This window comes from Schistocerca americana, chromosome 8 (assembly GCF_021461395.2).
Source record: "Schistocerca americana isolate TAMUIC-IGC-003095 chromosome 8, iqSchAmer2.1, whole genome shotgun sequence".
Lineage (NCBI taxonomy): Eukaryota > Metazoa > Arthropoda > Insecta > Orthoptera > Acrididae > Schistocerca > Schistocerca americana.
The window spans coordinates 254,920,544-254,934,343 of NC_060126.1; the positions used below are offsets into that span (position 1 = coordinate 254,920,544).

Here is a 13,800-nt window from a genome sequence, read left to right on the forward strand (position 1 = left end):
ATTAGAGAAAATATGGAGAAAGGAGGAGTTGCCATATATGTCAAAAGTTATCATTGTGCAAAAAGTATAGAAACAAAAAAAGTTTTGTGTAGAGAAACATATACAAGCATGTGCCTGTGAGCTTAAATTAAATAAGGGCACATTTATAATTGTAACTGTGTATAGGTCCCCATCAGGAAATTTTCATCTATTTCTGAAAAATTTGGACTCCTGTCAGACAGGGGGAAGCAAATTATTATTTGTGGGGACTTCAATGTAGATTCTCTGAAAGAGGGTAATAGGAAAAATGACCTTGAAGTATTACTCGGTTCTTTCAATTTGACACCCGCTATTGATTTTCCTACTCGGGTGGTAAAGGATAGCAGCTCACTGATAGATAACTTCTTTATAGACCAAGATAAGTTTAACCAGATAAATGCTTAGCCTGTTGAGAATGGTCTTTCTGATCATGGTGCACAGCTAGTTACAATATATGACATAGCTCCATTCAGCGGTACTAAACAGTCCTCCAAAGTAGTACGTTCAATCAACGATTTAACAATTGCAAATTTCAGGGAAAGCTTACAGCAGTTAGACTGGGATGAGGTGTACCGTGAACCTGATGCCAATTTAAAATATAATTTATTTCATGACGCTTTTGTAAATGCATTTGAAAACTGCTTCCCCAAGAAAATAGTTAAATATACTCGTAAGAAACCATGTAACAAACCATGGCTTATTAAGGGTATAAAAATATCTTGTAACCAGAATAGGGAAATGTATCTGACAGCAAGAAAGAGTAGTGACCCAGAAACTATCAAACATTATAAAAACTACTGTGCTATATTAGGAAAAGTTATTAAAAAATCCAGAAGTATGTGTATCATGTCTGAAATCAGCACCTCTGATAATAAAATTAAAACAATTTGGAATATTATTAAAAGAGAAACAGGTCAACCAAGAGCACAGGAAGACAATATTACCATCAAATTGAATGAAAACTTTACGAACAAAAAGTCAGAAGTTGAATATATTTTTAATAATCATTTTCTAAATGTTGTGGATACAGTAGGATCCAGGTGTTCATTAGAAGATGCTAGGCTGTTAATGGAAGAGGCCATACCTAGGCAACTTGATACAATTGAAATTTCACCCACTTCTCCCTCCGAAATTATGAAAATAATAAACTTCCTTAAAAGCAAAAACTCACATGGAATTGATGGCATTTCCAGCGAAATACTAAAAGCTTGTTCTCAACAGATAAGTAAGATTCTCAGCCACCTGTGTAATAGCTCTCTGGAACAGGGCATTTTCCCTGATAGACTGAAATATGCTATTGTTATACCTTTGCATAAAAAAGGGGATAGATCTGATGTCAACAATTACCGTCCAATCTCCCTTCTAACAGCTTTATCCAAAATTTTTGAGAAAGTAATGTATTCAAGAGTAGCTTCACGTATCTGTAAAAATGAAGTACTAACAAAATGTCAGTTTGGTTTCCAGAAAGGTTTTTCCACAGAAAATGCCATATATGCTTTCACCAATCAAATTTTGAATGATCTGAATAACCGAACACCACCAATTGGGATTTTTTGTGATCTCTCAAAGGCTTTTGATTGTGTAAATCATGAAATTCTGCTAGACAAGCTAAAGTATTGTGGCATGAGGGGGACAGTGCACAAATGGTTTAATTTGTACCTAAATGGAAGAGTGCAGAAAGTTGAAATAAGCAGTTCTCATAATATGCAAAGATCAGCACATTCCTCAAACTGGTGAACTATCAAGAATGGGGTTCCACAAGGGTCGGTCTTGTGTCCTTTGTTGTTCTTAATATATATTAATGACTTGCCATTCTATATTCATGAAGAGGCAAAGTTAGTTCTCTTTGCTGATGATACAAGTATAGTAATCACACCTGACAAACAAGAATTAACTGATGAAATTGTCAATAATGTCTTTCAGAAAATTACTAAGTGGTGTCTTGTAAATGGACTCTCACTGAATTTTGATAAGACACAGTACATACAGTTCCGTACAGTAAATGGTATGACGCCATTAATAAATATAGACATTAATCAGAAGCATATAGCTAAGGTAGAATATTCAAAATTTTAGATGAGAGATTAAATTGGAAGAAACACATTGATGATCTGCTGAAACGTTTGAGTTCAGCTACTTATGCAATAAGGGTCATTGCAAATTTTGGTGATAAACATCTTAGTAAATTAGCTTACTACGCATATTTCCACTCATTGCTTGCATATGGCATCATATTTTGGGGTAATTCATCACTGAGGAATAAAGAATTTATTGCACAAGAACGTGTAATCAGAATAATAGCTGGAGTCCACCCAAGATCATCCTGCAGACATTTATTTAAGGATCTAGGGATATTCACAGTAGCTTTTCAGTATATATACTCTCTTATGAAATTTGTTATTAACAACCAAATCCAATTCAAAAGTAATAGCAGTGTGCATAACTACAATACTAGACGAAAGGATGATCTTCACTATTCAAGATTAAATCTAACTTTGGCACAGAAAGGGGTGAGGTCACTTACCAAATAGTATCAAAAGTCTGACGGATAACCAACAAGTATTTAAGAAGAAATTAAAAGAATTTCTGAATGACAACTCCTTCTACTCCATAGAGGAATTTTTAGATATAAATTAAGAAAAAAAGAAAAAAAAAATATATAAAAAATAAAAAAAACAAAAATATAAAAAAAGTTGTTATATTAACTTAATTATGTTGTTAAATTAACTTAATTATGTCATGTATTGGAAAATTTGACTCGTTCCACATCATTACGAAATATCGTATTCATGATCCATGGAACTAGTATTAATCTAATCTAATCTTTGTCAAAACCATGAATTTCCAGCCCAGTTTCATTTAAAACAACTTTTTCATTTCCTTTACATATACATACACCAGAGTAACAAAACAACATGATTACATAATGTTATGAAATAAATGGCTTTTAATCATTTCCTTAGCATATATGTGTACTTGTGCAGTAAGAGTGATGAATACATGTATTACAAAAAACAGTTTGATTCCTAGATACATAGAAAATATGAAAATTTGAGACTGAATAACAAGTCTTGCATTTACATACCATCAACTTTATTTGGTACATACTTCTCTCCAGATATCCATTTCCTCAAGGACTGTAGATCATCCTTTACTTCTTCAATTGAAAGTATCTTGTCTTCTGACATTTTCTTAAAACAAACACAATTACAAATACAAATTTTTAGTATGATTTGACTTTTTCTCAAAATTAATTTATGTAATTAAATCAGTTCATAGTGATTCTAAAGGCTAACAAACAGAACTAAAGTTTCCAAGGTTTTATTTAATTAAAAATATGTATTATCAAGCTATATTCACACATTCTGCTTGCAGCAGGACTCTACTATTTCATACAACATTCATTTGACATGTCTCCTGTACCTGAATCAAATGATTTAGATTATTTATGCTATGAGACAATAAACCACAATTCACAATTTCATAATCTAACTGTAGCTTGTCTCTTGCACTCTTGTTAATTCAAAATGTGGGTAATCATAAATGTCAGCAGCAGAAGATCTCAGGCCGAAAATAAGTGGGTAAAATATGACGGTGTCTTTAACTTCTCTGTCTAAAGAGAATGTGAAAGTCTACCACGTAATAGCAATGCACATGCAACAAACGGTTCCCACACCAAAACTAACAGTTGGCCCAGCATTCTACCAGAGAAAAATATGTATCTATAAGTACAGCATCCACGATTGTGGGTCAAATAAGGGATACATGTTTCTGTGGAGTGAGAAGGATGGAGGAAGGGGTTCAGATGAAGCCGGGAGCTGTTTATTAAAATTCTTGAAGATAACTAACACTCAAGCCAAAAATCTCCACATAATCACAGATAACTATAAGGACTAGGCAAAGAATTGGTCTCTTATTGCCCTTGAAAGGACTCTCATTGCCACAGAAAAAATTTGAATCTGTGCAGCATTATTTCCCTGTTGTAGGTCATACTATACTTCCTTGCAATCGTGATTTTGGATGCATTGAAATTTATGTAAGAAACAGACATCAAGTAGTATACACACCAGATGAATGGGCAGAAGTAGTCAAATCTGCTGGTCTGAAAAATTTAATTGTGACAAAAATGCACAGACAAGACTTCAGAAGCTTGGGCGATCTGAAGTCATTAATCTTGATACCCATTCTATTCATATCTGGAGATCCTAATCGATTTAGTGAAGTGACTCAGTTTAAGCTTGAGTATAAATGAAATATGAATAATTTTGTTCTGAGTGATTTCAGTATAGATGAATTAAATGTTAAAAACATTATGTGGCCCAAAGTCTCCCAACACCCACTCATGTCTATTAAAAACAATGAGTCTGCAATTAATAAGAGTTAAGAATTGTGTTGTGCATTAACTTCTCATCCACTAAATTTGTTACAGTTCCTTCTGAAGTATGACAGAACTTTGTTATTGTGTGGTGCAGCACTCCAATCTAGCATGAAAAAAAAAAAAAAAAAAAAAAAAGTATGAAGCTGCTGTCAACCAGAAAGTTGGTTTAACACCACAGTGCTTTACAAGTCATAGGTAGTAAACCTTTGATTTCCTCTGACCTTTGATCTGACTTACCTAGCAGTTATGGAGGGGATGGGGCTAGGTTCTGGTAGTTTAGCACAGACTCCAAACCATGGTTCACCTTGACATTCTAATTGAAAAGTTATTGCCATAGGTGAAGGAAGCAATACATGACAGAATATACTACCAGGACTGACTGAGGGTTGAGCTCCATAACTTATGATTTCTGTATGCAATTTAGCTACTGCAGTTCACAGTTTTGCAGTGTAGTTGGGAAAACACCAGACATATTGCACTGTCAGTTACTATGAGGTACACAAGAAATTAAGAAATCAAGCTACAGAGCTCATATCCAGAAGTTGATACATTCAGCTATAATCCCAACTAATATATCACAATTCATATGGACTTCATTACATACAGCTGTGAACTCTCTAACACTGAATAATAATTACAGCACTAACAGCCATATTTCCATGGACATGCACATAAATCTTAAGTATGACAAAGTGACATCAGCTTTGCCACATAAATTGTTGCAGACAGTAAATGTGGGTTGTATATAACCCACTGAACTTAAAAAAGTATTTATTAAGCTTGAAGTCTGGCGGACTTGAAAACTTATTTGTGAATCAATATTAAAAATGTAGAACAATGTTCCAAACAATATAGCTGGTACCTGTACCTGATGTTCATAGAAGTCTTATCAATCCTGTTATTGTTTACAGCACACAAGTCATCAATAATAAATGCTGCATCAGTGTCACAGCTAATGTGCACTCTCTAACAATTGATTGGCACTAAGGCATTCAGTGGTTTATTTCTGAAAGCAGTAGCCCTGTTGAGAACTTCCTTCATTTATTTTTCTAGCATACCATTCAGCTCTTCTCTGTGAAACACAGCCTATGAAAAACAATAAAATACATTAACACAAAATTAAAACACATCACACAAATGAATGCTGCACGAAGGCATATCAGTAATGTCTGTATAAAATAACAGTTTTTATAGAGCAAGGAAGAAAGTGTTGAGAAAAAAGAGTAATACAACATAAATTAAAAAACATTTCATATGTTGCTATTAAATGGCCACATACCTCATCTGTTCAAGTAAAATAAAGGATTTTATGGATCTTATTGTTCATAAATGCATATTAGATGAAACATACTTGTCATGCTAAAACATAGTAACCTTGATCAGTGGTGCAAAACTGGCACAAAAATGACTGTGACAAAAAAAATCAAGTGCTTGACAAATCTAAATTTATGGCACGAAATCATCTGATATTCTTATAAACTACCAACACATACATTAACCCATACTTCCAGTTTTTACATATGGCAGATACAAATAACTTCTAGGAGAAACCAGTGAAAAAAACCTTGGAATGTTTATCTATGTGTATTTATTCTTTGATGCTGTTTGTGACAAATGGCAGAGCTATAATTTCTGGTTATGTGACACTGTACAAAGCAAAGAAAAAAATTCACCACTTCAGTGAATGTGTTGAACAAAAAACTTTGTTACATCAATAGATTTACATATATCAATATTCACTACATTATAAACAATCACTACTGAAGGTGATCACAGGAAATTTAGTTTCAGACACATCCAGTGTTCTCACTAATGAGTTGCACCATCACAGTATGCTTGATGGAAGTTTTATTGAGTGAATTAGAGATTGCGTATTGTGATGTTACCTTATATATTGTGTTGATAGTTCTACCTCAAATTAACAGAACTCATATTACACTTTTACTATGACTAGAAGACAATTTTAATTATATTGATAGAAGAGTTTTTATACGTTTCCAATTGGATACACAACATTCTATTTCATGTCATAACAGAAAACTGAAAAACACTTCTAAATTAAAAAATAAATTTATATTTCACAGCTACATTTACATTCTGCAACCATTGTACAGTGCCTGGTGGAGTGTACTTATGACAATAATAGTAATTTTGTCTTGTTACATTCACATTCAGAGTAAAATATAAATGTCTGTCTATATGTCTTGTTGCATACCCCAATCTTTCTTATATTCCTATCATAATGCCCATGCTGGATACAAAATGGAGTTAACAGAATTATCACAAAGTTCTTCTTGAATGCTTGTTCTCTAAATTTATCCAACAGAGTAACATTATCTTCCTTCCTGAGGTTCCAATTTTAAGTTCCCATACACTATTATCTGAGTTATACTGACCACTTAGAACAGTTGTTATGTCTGTATTTGATTGATGTGTACTGTTGTGCCTAACCAATCAAAGCTTTAAATGCCTGAGCAATACCTTGTAATATATCATACTTTATTGTAAGTGGTTTACTTTACAGATGCACTTCATTTTCCACAAATCCTCGCACCAATATAAATCTTCAATTTCTCTTCTGGAGTACTGACTTCAAATGTTCTGCCCATCCCATATTACTTTGTAACATTACTCCTGTAGATTTGACAGGCTTCTGAAGTTTATCAGTAGTCTAGCAATTAGATACTTTTGGTCTTTTATCTGTTTGTAAAGAGAGAGCTGACCATTTTTTTTATATACAAAGTAGAAAAAAGACTGTTGAAGACCTTTTTAATTTTCTTACAACAATCCAGGGACTTTTGTTTCCTGAAAAAAGTCAGTAAACAATCAGATAATGCTAATGACAGTTTGTAACAAAATTTTCAATGTACATAGAGAATATCAAAATCCTATTACATTTTCTTTGGAGACATTCAAAGCTACTGTATTTCTGCTGAATGTTTACAATTCCATTTAGTGGACTGTGTTGTACTACATTAAGCAATCATTTTTCATACCAATCACATATTTGAGTAAATACTCGACATAACTGTAACAAGATAAACAATTGATAATGTAGTGCAGTGGTCAGCACTTTTCAGGTCAGCTGTTTCTACTATTTGCAAGATGTATTTGACTGTGTTTCACATACGTAGTTTCACTTGAGCCCATGTTAACACTTTGAAAGTTCTGTTCTTAATGCTGAAACTTAGAATATGCTCTGGGATCCTGCAACAAACGAATCATAGCAATATTGGTTTTGGTCTGTAATTTCGTGTAGACTTATCCACTCTTTCACCAACCTAGCAAACAGAATTCATGTGTGACTGTTCACTGTGCAAGACATATAAATACAAATATGGCAAGGTGCTAATTCTGCCATGTATCCAATGTAAAATCTTATAGGACTTCTATTAGGGTCTGGTGTATTGTTTGCTATCTTCTGGAGTTATATCTGTGGCTGGCCCTAGATGTTAATGTAAGCCTGTGTTCCTTTGTGTAAAATGGTGTGGAAGCATGATCACTGTCAAGGGTTACAGTCAACCCCATCTGACCACGACAAGGAATGATTGCTGTATTTTATATCAAGCATATTCTAACTCCTTCACATCTTGTGCCTGCCATCTGAGAACAAGTAACAAACTTTCTGCAACTTCCTGTGTTTACTTGCACCACTGGTGGACTAGGAGCAGCTGGACTAGGGAATTACCATCCCCTATGTAGGATACTGCTAATCCCATAACAAAAATAACTGCATTTGAAATGGTGCCATAACCAGGAAGCTTTCCTGCTGATCAATGGCACCACACTGTATTAAGCAATGAATCGCAGTTCTGCATAACACTACTTGACCATCATTAGCATGCATGGCAGTGACCTGGGAAAAAGTCTCATTCTTCCTATGGCTTGGAGAGGCACAGTGGTGTTACTTTGGTATCATGGCATGGGAAACCATTGTGTTCAACAACAGGACATGGTTGATAGTGATTGAGGGAATTCTGACAGCAGAACTATATGTGATGGATGTCCTGCTTCTTCGCTTGTTACCTCTCTTGCAGCAGTATTGTGGTCCCATTTTTCAAGAGGGCAAGCATTGTTTTGCACATGTCTCCATGAACAATCTGTGTGATGTTGAGGTACTTTTATGGCCATTAAGATCTACAGACTAGTTTCTGATAGAACATGTGTGGGACCAGCTCAGATTTCAACTCTGCCTCAGTGGAAATATCTTGGAAAATGGGCCAACATCCCTCAGGAGAGGATACAATGACTGTATGACACCGTTCCCAACCATATTAGTGTATGCAGCCAGGCCACAGGAGATGCAAAATAATACTGATAAGTGAGCTCTTACTGCCAAGTTCTTTGTATATTTGACTTCATATTGTGATGACTGAAATGACATCACAAACCCTCTCAACCACTTCAGTTTCATTTCATTTCCTCTCCCTTTCTGGGTGTATCACTTTCTTTTGTGAGGCAGTGTAAAAAACGTTCAGCTTATATTTCACTACTGCTTATTCACACTTTCTTCTTCTTTTTCTTGTGCCTTCTTTCCGTACCAGTGCTAGGTCGACGTGGTTGTTAACACGTAATTTGAAAGGGTGGCCGAATGTCATCCCTATTGCCATCACATCATCCTCCCGAGACGGAATATGTGGAAGTGAGTGAAAGTTTTCGAAATGTTCGTGAATAGTATAAGTGAGGTGGGACTCTGTTACCAGTCCAGTATTCACCTAGTAGGAGTGGGAAATTGGCTAATAACCACATCCAGGCCGACCACCACACATATTTTTGTCAATAATCCAGTGGGAGGATTCGATCCGAGGCCGGCGCACCACCCCATCATGTACGGCTATCCAGACGGGTGTCTACTTGTGCTGGCCGCTGTGGCCGAGCGGTTCTAGGCCCTTCAGTCCGGACCTGCGCTGCTGCTGCGGTCGTAGGTTCGACTCCTGCCTCGGACATGGATGTGTGTGATGTCCTTAGTTTAGTCAGGTTTAAGTAGTTCTAAGTCTAGGGGACTGATGACTGCAGAGGTTAAGTCCCATAGTGTTTAGAGCCATTTGAACCATTTGTTTACTTGTGCGTTCGATGTATAAGGAAAGATTATGCAGCAGGTTTCTCGTTCACAAATCACATTTCAACGTTGGCTATTTCCCAGAAGATCGTTTTATGCCTCATGTAAAGTGGACAAACGCCTACCAAATCGACAGTGTCAGGGTCACGACCTGTTCATAGTTTCGCGATATTGCTGCTTGCATTTGTCAGGATCCTTACTACATTCCTCTGACTGTGGGACTAATGGGTTCAGGAGAGCCATACTCATCGCCATGCTGGGTCTCAACGGTCCCACATGACTAGAGCCTGAAAGGATAGATATATTGTTAGCTGTGCCGTGCAACATTCTAAAGCCACGTTTCCTAACTTGAGCCAGGAAGCGGGTTTGTTTACAAGCAAGTCTCGTCATGGGCAGTGCGACGACGTCTGGAGGACAGAGGATCGTCAATACGGAGACCATTGCTGTGGTTTCCACTCACGCTGCAGCAGAGAGACGCGCCAACAACTGAGCGCCGAACGACAACACTGCACCAAACGACTCCATTTTCTATGTACAGCCCCATAATGGACGTATCTGCATGTGAACTAACGTTGCCAGATCGTATTCGTGATTGTCATTCAAACTCAACAGCTGGGACGTTGTCGGTACTATTGGATACACAGTTTCTATCCCCATTGGCTCACGTAGCTGGTTAGTTGGGCAGGAGCCGTTACATTTCTGACGGGTATTGCTGTACTCCGTCTTCCAGGTCTCCGTGACGTATTTATCAACAAGATGAGGCATGTTGCTAGTGCTGTCGTGAACTACCTGGATACCTGGATACGGAGCGTGCACGACTTTTGCCCCGGCTAGCACGATCTCGAGCACTCTCACCCGGTGAAAGCATATTGTCATCGTTTGCCGAAGGACTAATCACGCCACCTCTCGCCAGTCACTCCGATTCGTTAACTATGGCATACAACTGAAGCAGCATGTAATGAGGGATGGCAGCTGTGTTTACTAAGTATTGCACCCAGTCTTCTGGCGTTGTAAACTGCCTATAGACAACAGCAAGGTCTGCGAATTGTCTAAGAGCCTCCAGCGTTATCCACTAGATGATTAATATTCCAGTCAGTAATGGTCTCTCATTCACTTTGTGTTTTCCTGAAATCACCTTTGCATCCGTCGGTTTTGTTCCGTTAAGAAACACATGTTGAGTTCTTTCTCCAAGGAAGCCCTGCAACCAGTCAAAAGTCTGCTCCGATACTTCGTTAGCTTTTTTTTTCGCTAAACGACAGTGCGGGAATTTATGCAATGCCATCCTAAACATCTCATATATTTTTCTAAACTCAAGGAATCAACACAAGAAACAATCGAACAGCTTTCAAACTTTTCCAGTGACAGTAATATTTTTGCAGTAAGATAAAGCAAGTAAAAATAAAAAAAAGTCAGACCACAGTGATGAGAGCTTTCATTAGGCTCGCAATTACTGTGCCGTGCAACTGCCCTTGGCTCGCAATGTGACTATGTCTGTGGATACCGCCGTTACATGCAGCTTGGCGAAAAAGAGTAGAGCATTGAAAGGCCGGGAATGTCTCGTTCTACAATGCCAGAGACACAGCCAACGGAATTTTCCCGAGCGCTAAGCATTCAGAACTGGTCGGCACTTGACAATGAGTCGCACATTTTCATCTCGGCGCTAGGCACTTTGCGCAAGTGGAATGTGGGTGCGTTGCGTAATAGATCTGTCAGGAAGGACGTCCGGTGGTTTTAGACTAAGGCGACGGCGACGTCACACTAGGCTGCCGAAATATTGCGCAGTTCCTCAGTGTAAATGACGCACAGTACCTGGCGTGTGGATGTGCAGTGATAAGTTTGACAAAAGACAAACATAGTGTAGCAAAAAATTTTCACTATGATGCCGAGAAGAACGCTTTCAATCATGTGAGACTGCAAATATTTTATTTACTGAAGAAAATAATATATTTCTAACTACCCACAATACTCGTTTGTAGCACTGATAACCAAAATTTCACTTTCGTTTGGAACCGACGTGGTAAAGTCGGCGCCCTATAATTTTCTGGGTAATCTGGTTCTTGTATAGGTGTACGGCAATGACACTGCCTAGATTACAATAAGAGCACAAAAGAACAAGTTTCAAGATAGTTCGTTGATTCGACGACCAATTTGATCCATACAAATTCTTTTGATAGGCGAAAAAGCGCAGAAACAAAATCTGGGGAACAGGGTCGACGAGAAGTTGTTTTCACAATTAGCGCGATTCTGTCGTAGCAGCGGCCGATGAGAATCCTCAAAAAAAAAAAAAAAAAAAAAAAAAAAAAAAAAAAAAAAAAAAAAAAAAAAAAAAAAAAAATTGGTACACTGTCATCATCATGGGCAGCACAATATTTTGACTGCAGTTTGGGCTTCAGTTTGTAATGATGGCACCATATTTCATCTAGAGTTGTAACATATCACTTCCAAGTTCCGCGCTTTGGCTAGAAGTGGTCGCTATTGTGAACGTCATCCCTGGTTTTCAGCTTCCGGGGGAGAGGGACGGAGAAAACGGGTGCCCTTCTTTTAATCCAGCTAAAGGTGTGCGCTCTGGACCGACTGTGCTGTGTTTAAATGCAACTGATTTCCACAGAGAGGTCAGTGTTTTCTGACACTTTCTGGACAAGAAACTTATCAGAGGGTTGGCAGGAAGCAGCAAGTAGAGTACACGCAGAATAATGCGGCCGATAAATGTGCAATCTGCAGGGCATGCGAGGTGAGTGTGTTAGTGGTGGGGGTTGTGGGCCGACGCTGTAGGGGAAATACCGAGCCCTGAAGGCGAAGTGCAGTTCTAAATTAAAGTCTACGCTCACATTTTTTGTAAATATTCAAAAATATCTACTGTCACCCCTTCTTTGATTAGTATCTGAAAAGAATTGCCCTGAAAATGCAGCAAAAGCAACATTTTATTTTCGCCTGGCTTGTTAATCATTTGTAACTTTTAGATAAGCGTCATTAGTGGCGATTTTTGAGTAAAACCTAAATTTCTCTTGTTGTCATTTTAAAATTTGCTTCTTTTGCCAAAAACACAGTGGAGTTTACACAATGTGACCACAGTAGCATGTTGTGCAGACACAACTGCAGGAGAATTCTGAAACTGGTTTATTAAGTGAGGACCTGAGAAAAAGTAAGGTCAATAGCTTATAAAAAAAGCACACCCTTGTACAAAAATAAACGTGTAATATCTTCACTTCTGATGTTCGAAGACCCAAAGCCTTTCTCATTTCACCAGCTACCAATGATCCTTAAAAATTACATTCTAGTCTCGAAAATGTCCGTAGTTAGTGGAATGACATGGTAGATAATGAAGTTTTTCACAATAACCATTTGGAATAAATCTCTCCTCTTTGCGTGCTATCATTTGCAAAAATATCATTTTGATATGTCAAGATGTTTATAAAATAGGAGGTATGTTATGAATATTTCATTAGAGATTTATAGCTGGTTGCTCGCGTTTGCAAGCGTGTCAGCTACTTAAGATCAACTTTCTCAGTGTCGGTGACATATAGAGACCTCAACCCAAGTCTAAAGAAAAATTCAGTATGTTAGCTAAATTGCATACGCACCAACATACACTACTGGCCATTAAAATTGCTACACCAAGAAGAAATCCAGATGATAAACGGGTATTCATTAAACAAATGTATTCTACTAGAAGTGAATGTGATTACTTTTCACGCAGTTTGGGTGCATAGATCCTGAGAAATCAGTACCCAGAACAATCACCTCTGGCCGTAATAGCGGCCTTGATACGCCTGGGCATTGAGTCAAACAGAGCTTGGATGGCCTGTACAGGTACAGCTGCCCGTGTAGCTTCAACACGATACCACAGTTCATCAAGAGTAGTGGCTGGCGTATTGTGACGAGCCAGTTGCTCGGCCACCACTGACCAAACGTTTTCAATCGGTGAGAGATCTGGAGAATGTGCTGGCCAGGGCAGCAGTCGAACATTTTCTGTATCCAGAATGGCCCGTACAGGACCTGCAAAATGCGGTCGTCTATTACCCTGCTGAAATGTGGGATTTCGCTGGGATCGAATGAAGGGTAGAGCCACGGGTCGTAACACATCTTAAATGCAACGTCCACTGTTCAAAGTGTCGTCAATACGAACAAGAGGTGACCGAGACGTTTAACGAATGGCACCCCATACCATCACGCCGAGTGATACGCCAGTATGGCGATGACGAATACACGCTTCCAATGTGCGTTCACCGCGATGTCGCCAAACACGGATGCGACCATCATGATGCTGTAAACAGAACCCGGATTCATCCGAAAAAATGACGTTTTGCGATTCGTGCACCCAGGTACGTCGTTGAGTACACCATCG

The 13,800-nt window shown here is 37.9% G+C and overlaps 1 protein-coding gene across 2 annotated transcripts in view; it reads right to left on the minus strand.

Moving 5' to 3' along the window:
* Nucleotides 1–13,800, minus strand: part of LOC124544812 (alpha-tocopherol transfer protein-like) — a 138,763-nt gene that overhangs the window by 33,231 nt on the left and 91,732 nt on the right. For both annotated transcript variants that reach the window (XM_047123502.1, XM_047123503.1), the window contains 2 exons: nucleotides 5,259–5,482; nucleotides 3,104–3,209 (listed from right to left, as the gene is read on the minus strand). In XM_047123502.1, the coding sequence (XP_046979458.1) occupies nucleotides 3,104–3,206 (103 nt within the window). In that variant the 5' untranslated portion in view covers nucleotides 3,207–3,209; nucleotides 5,259–5,482. The remainder of the gene's footprint in view (nucleotides 1–3,103; nucleotides 3,210–5,258; nucleotides 5,483–13,800) is intronic.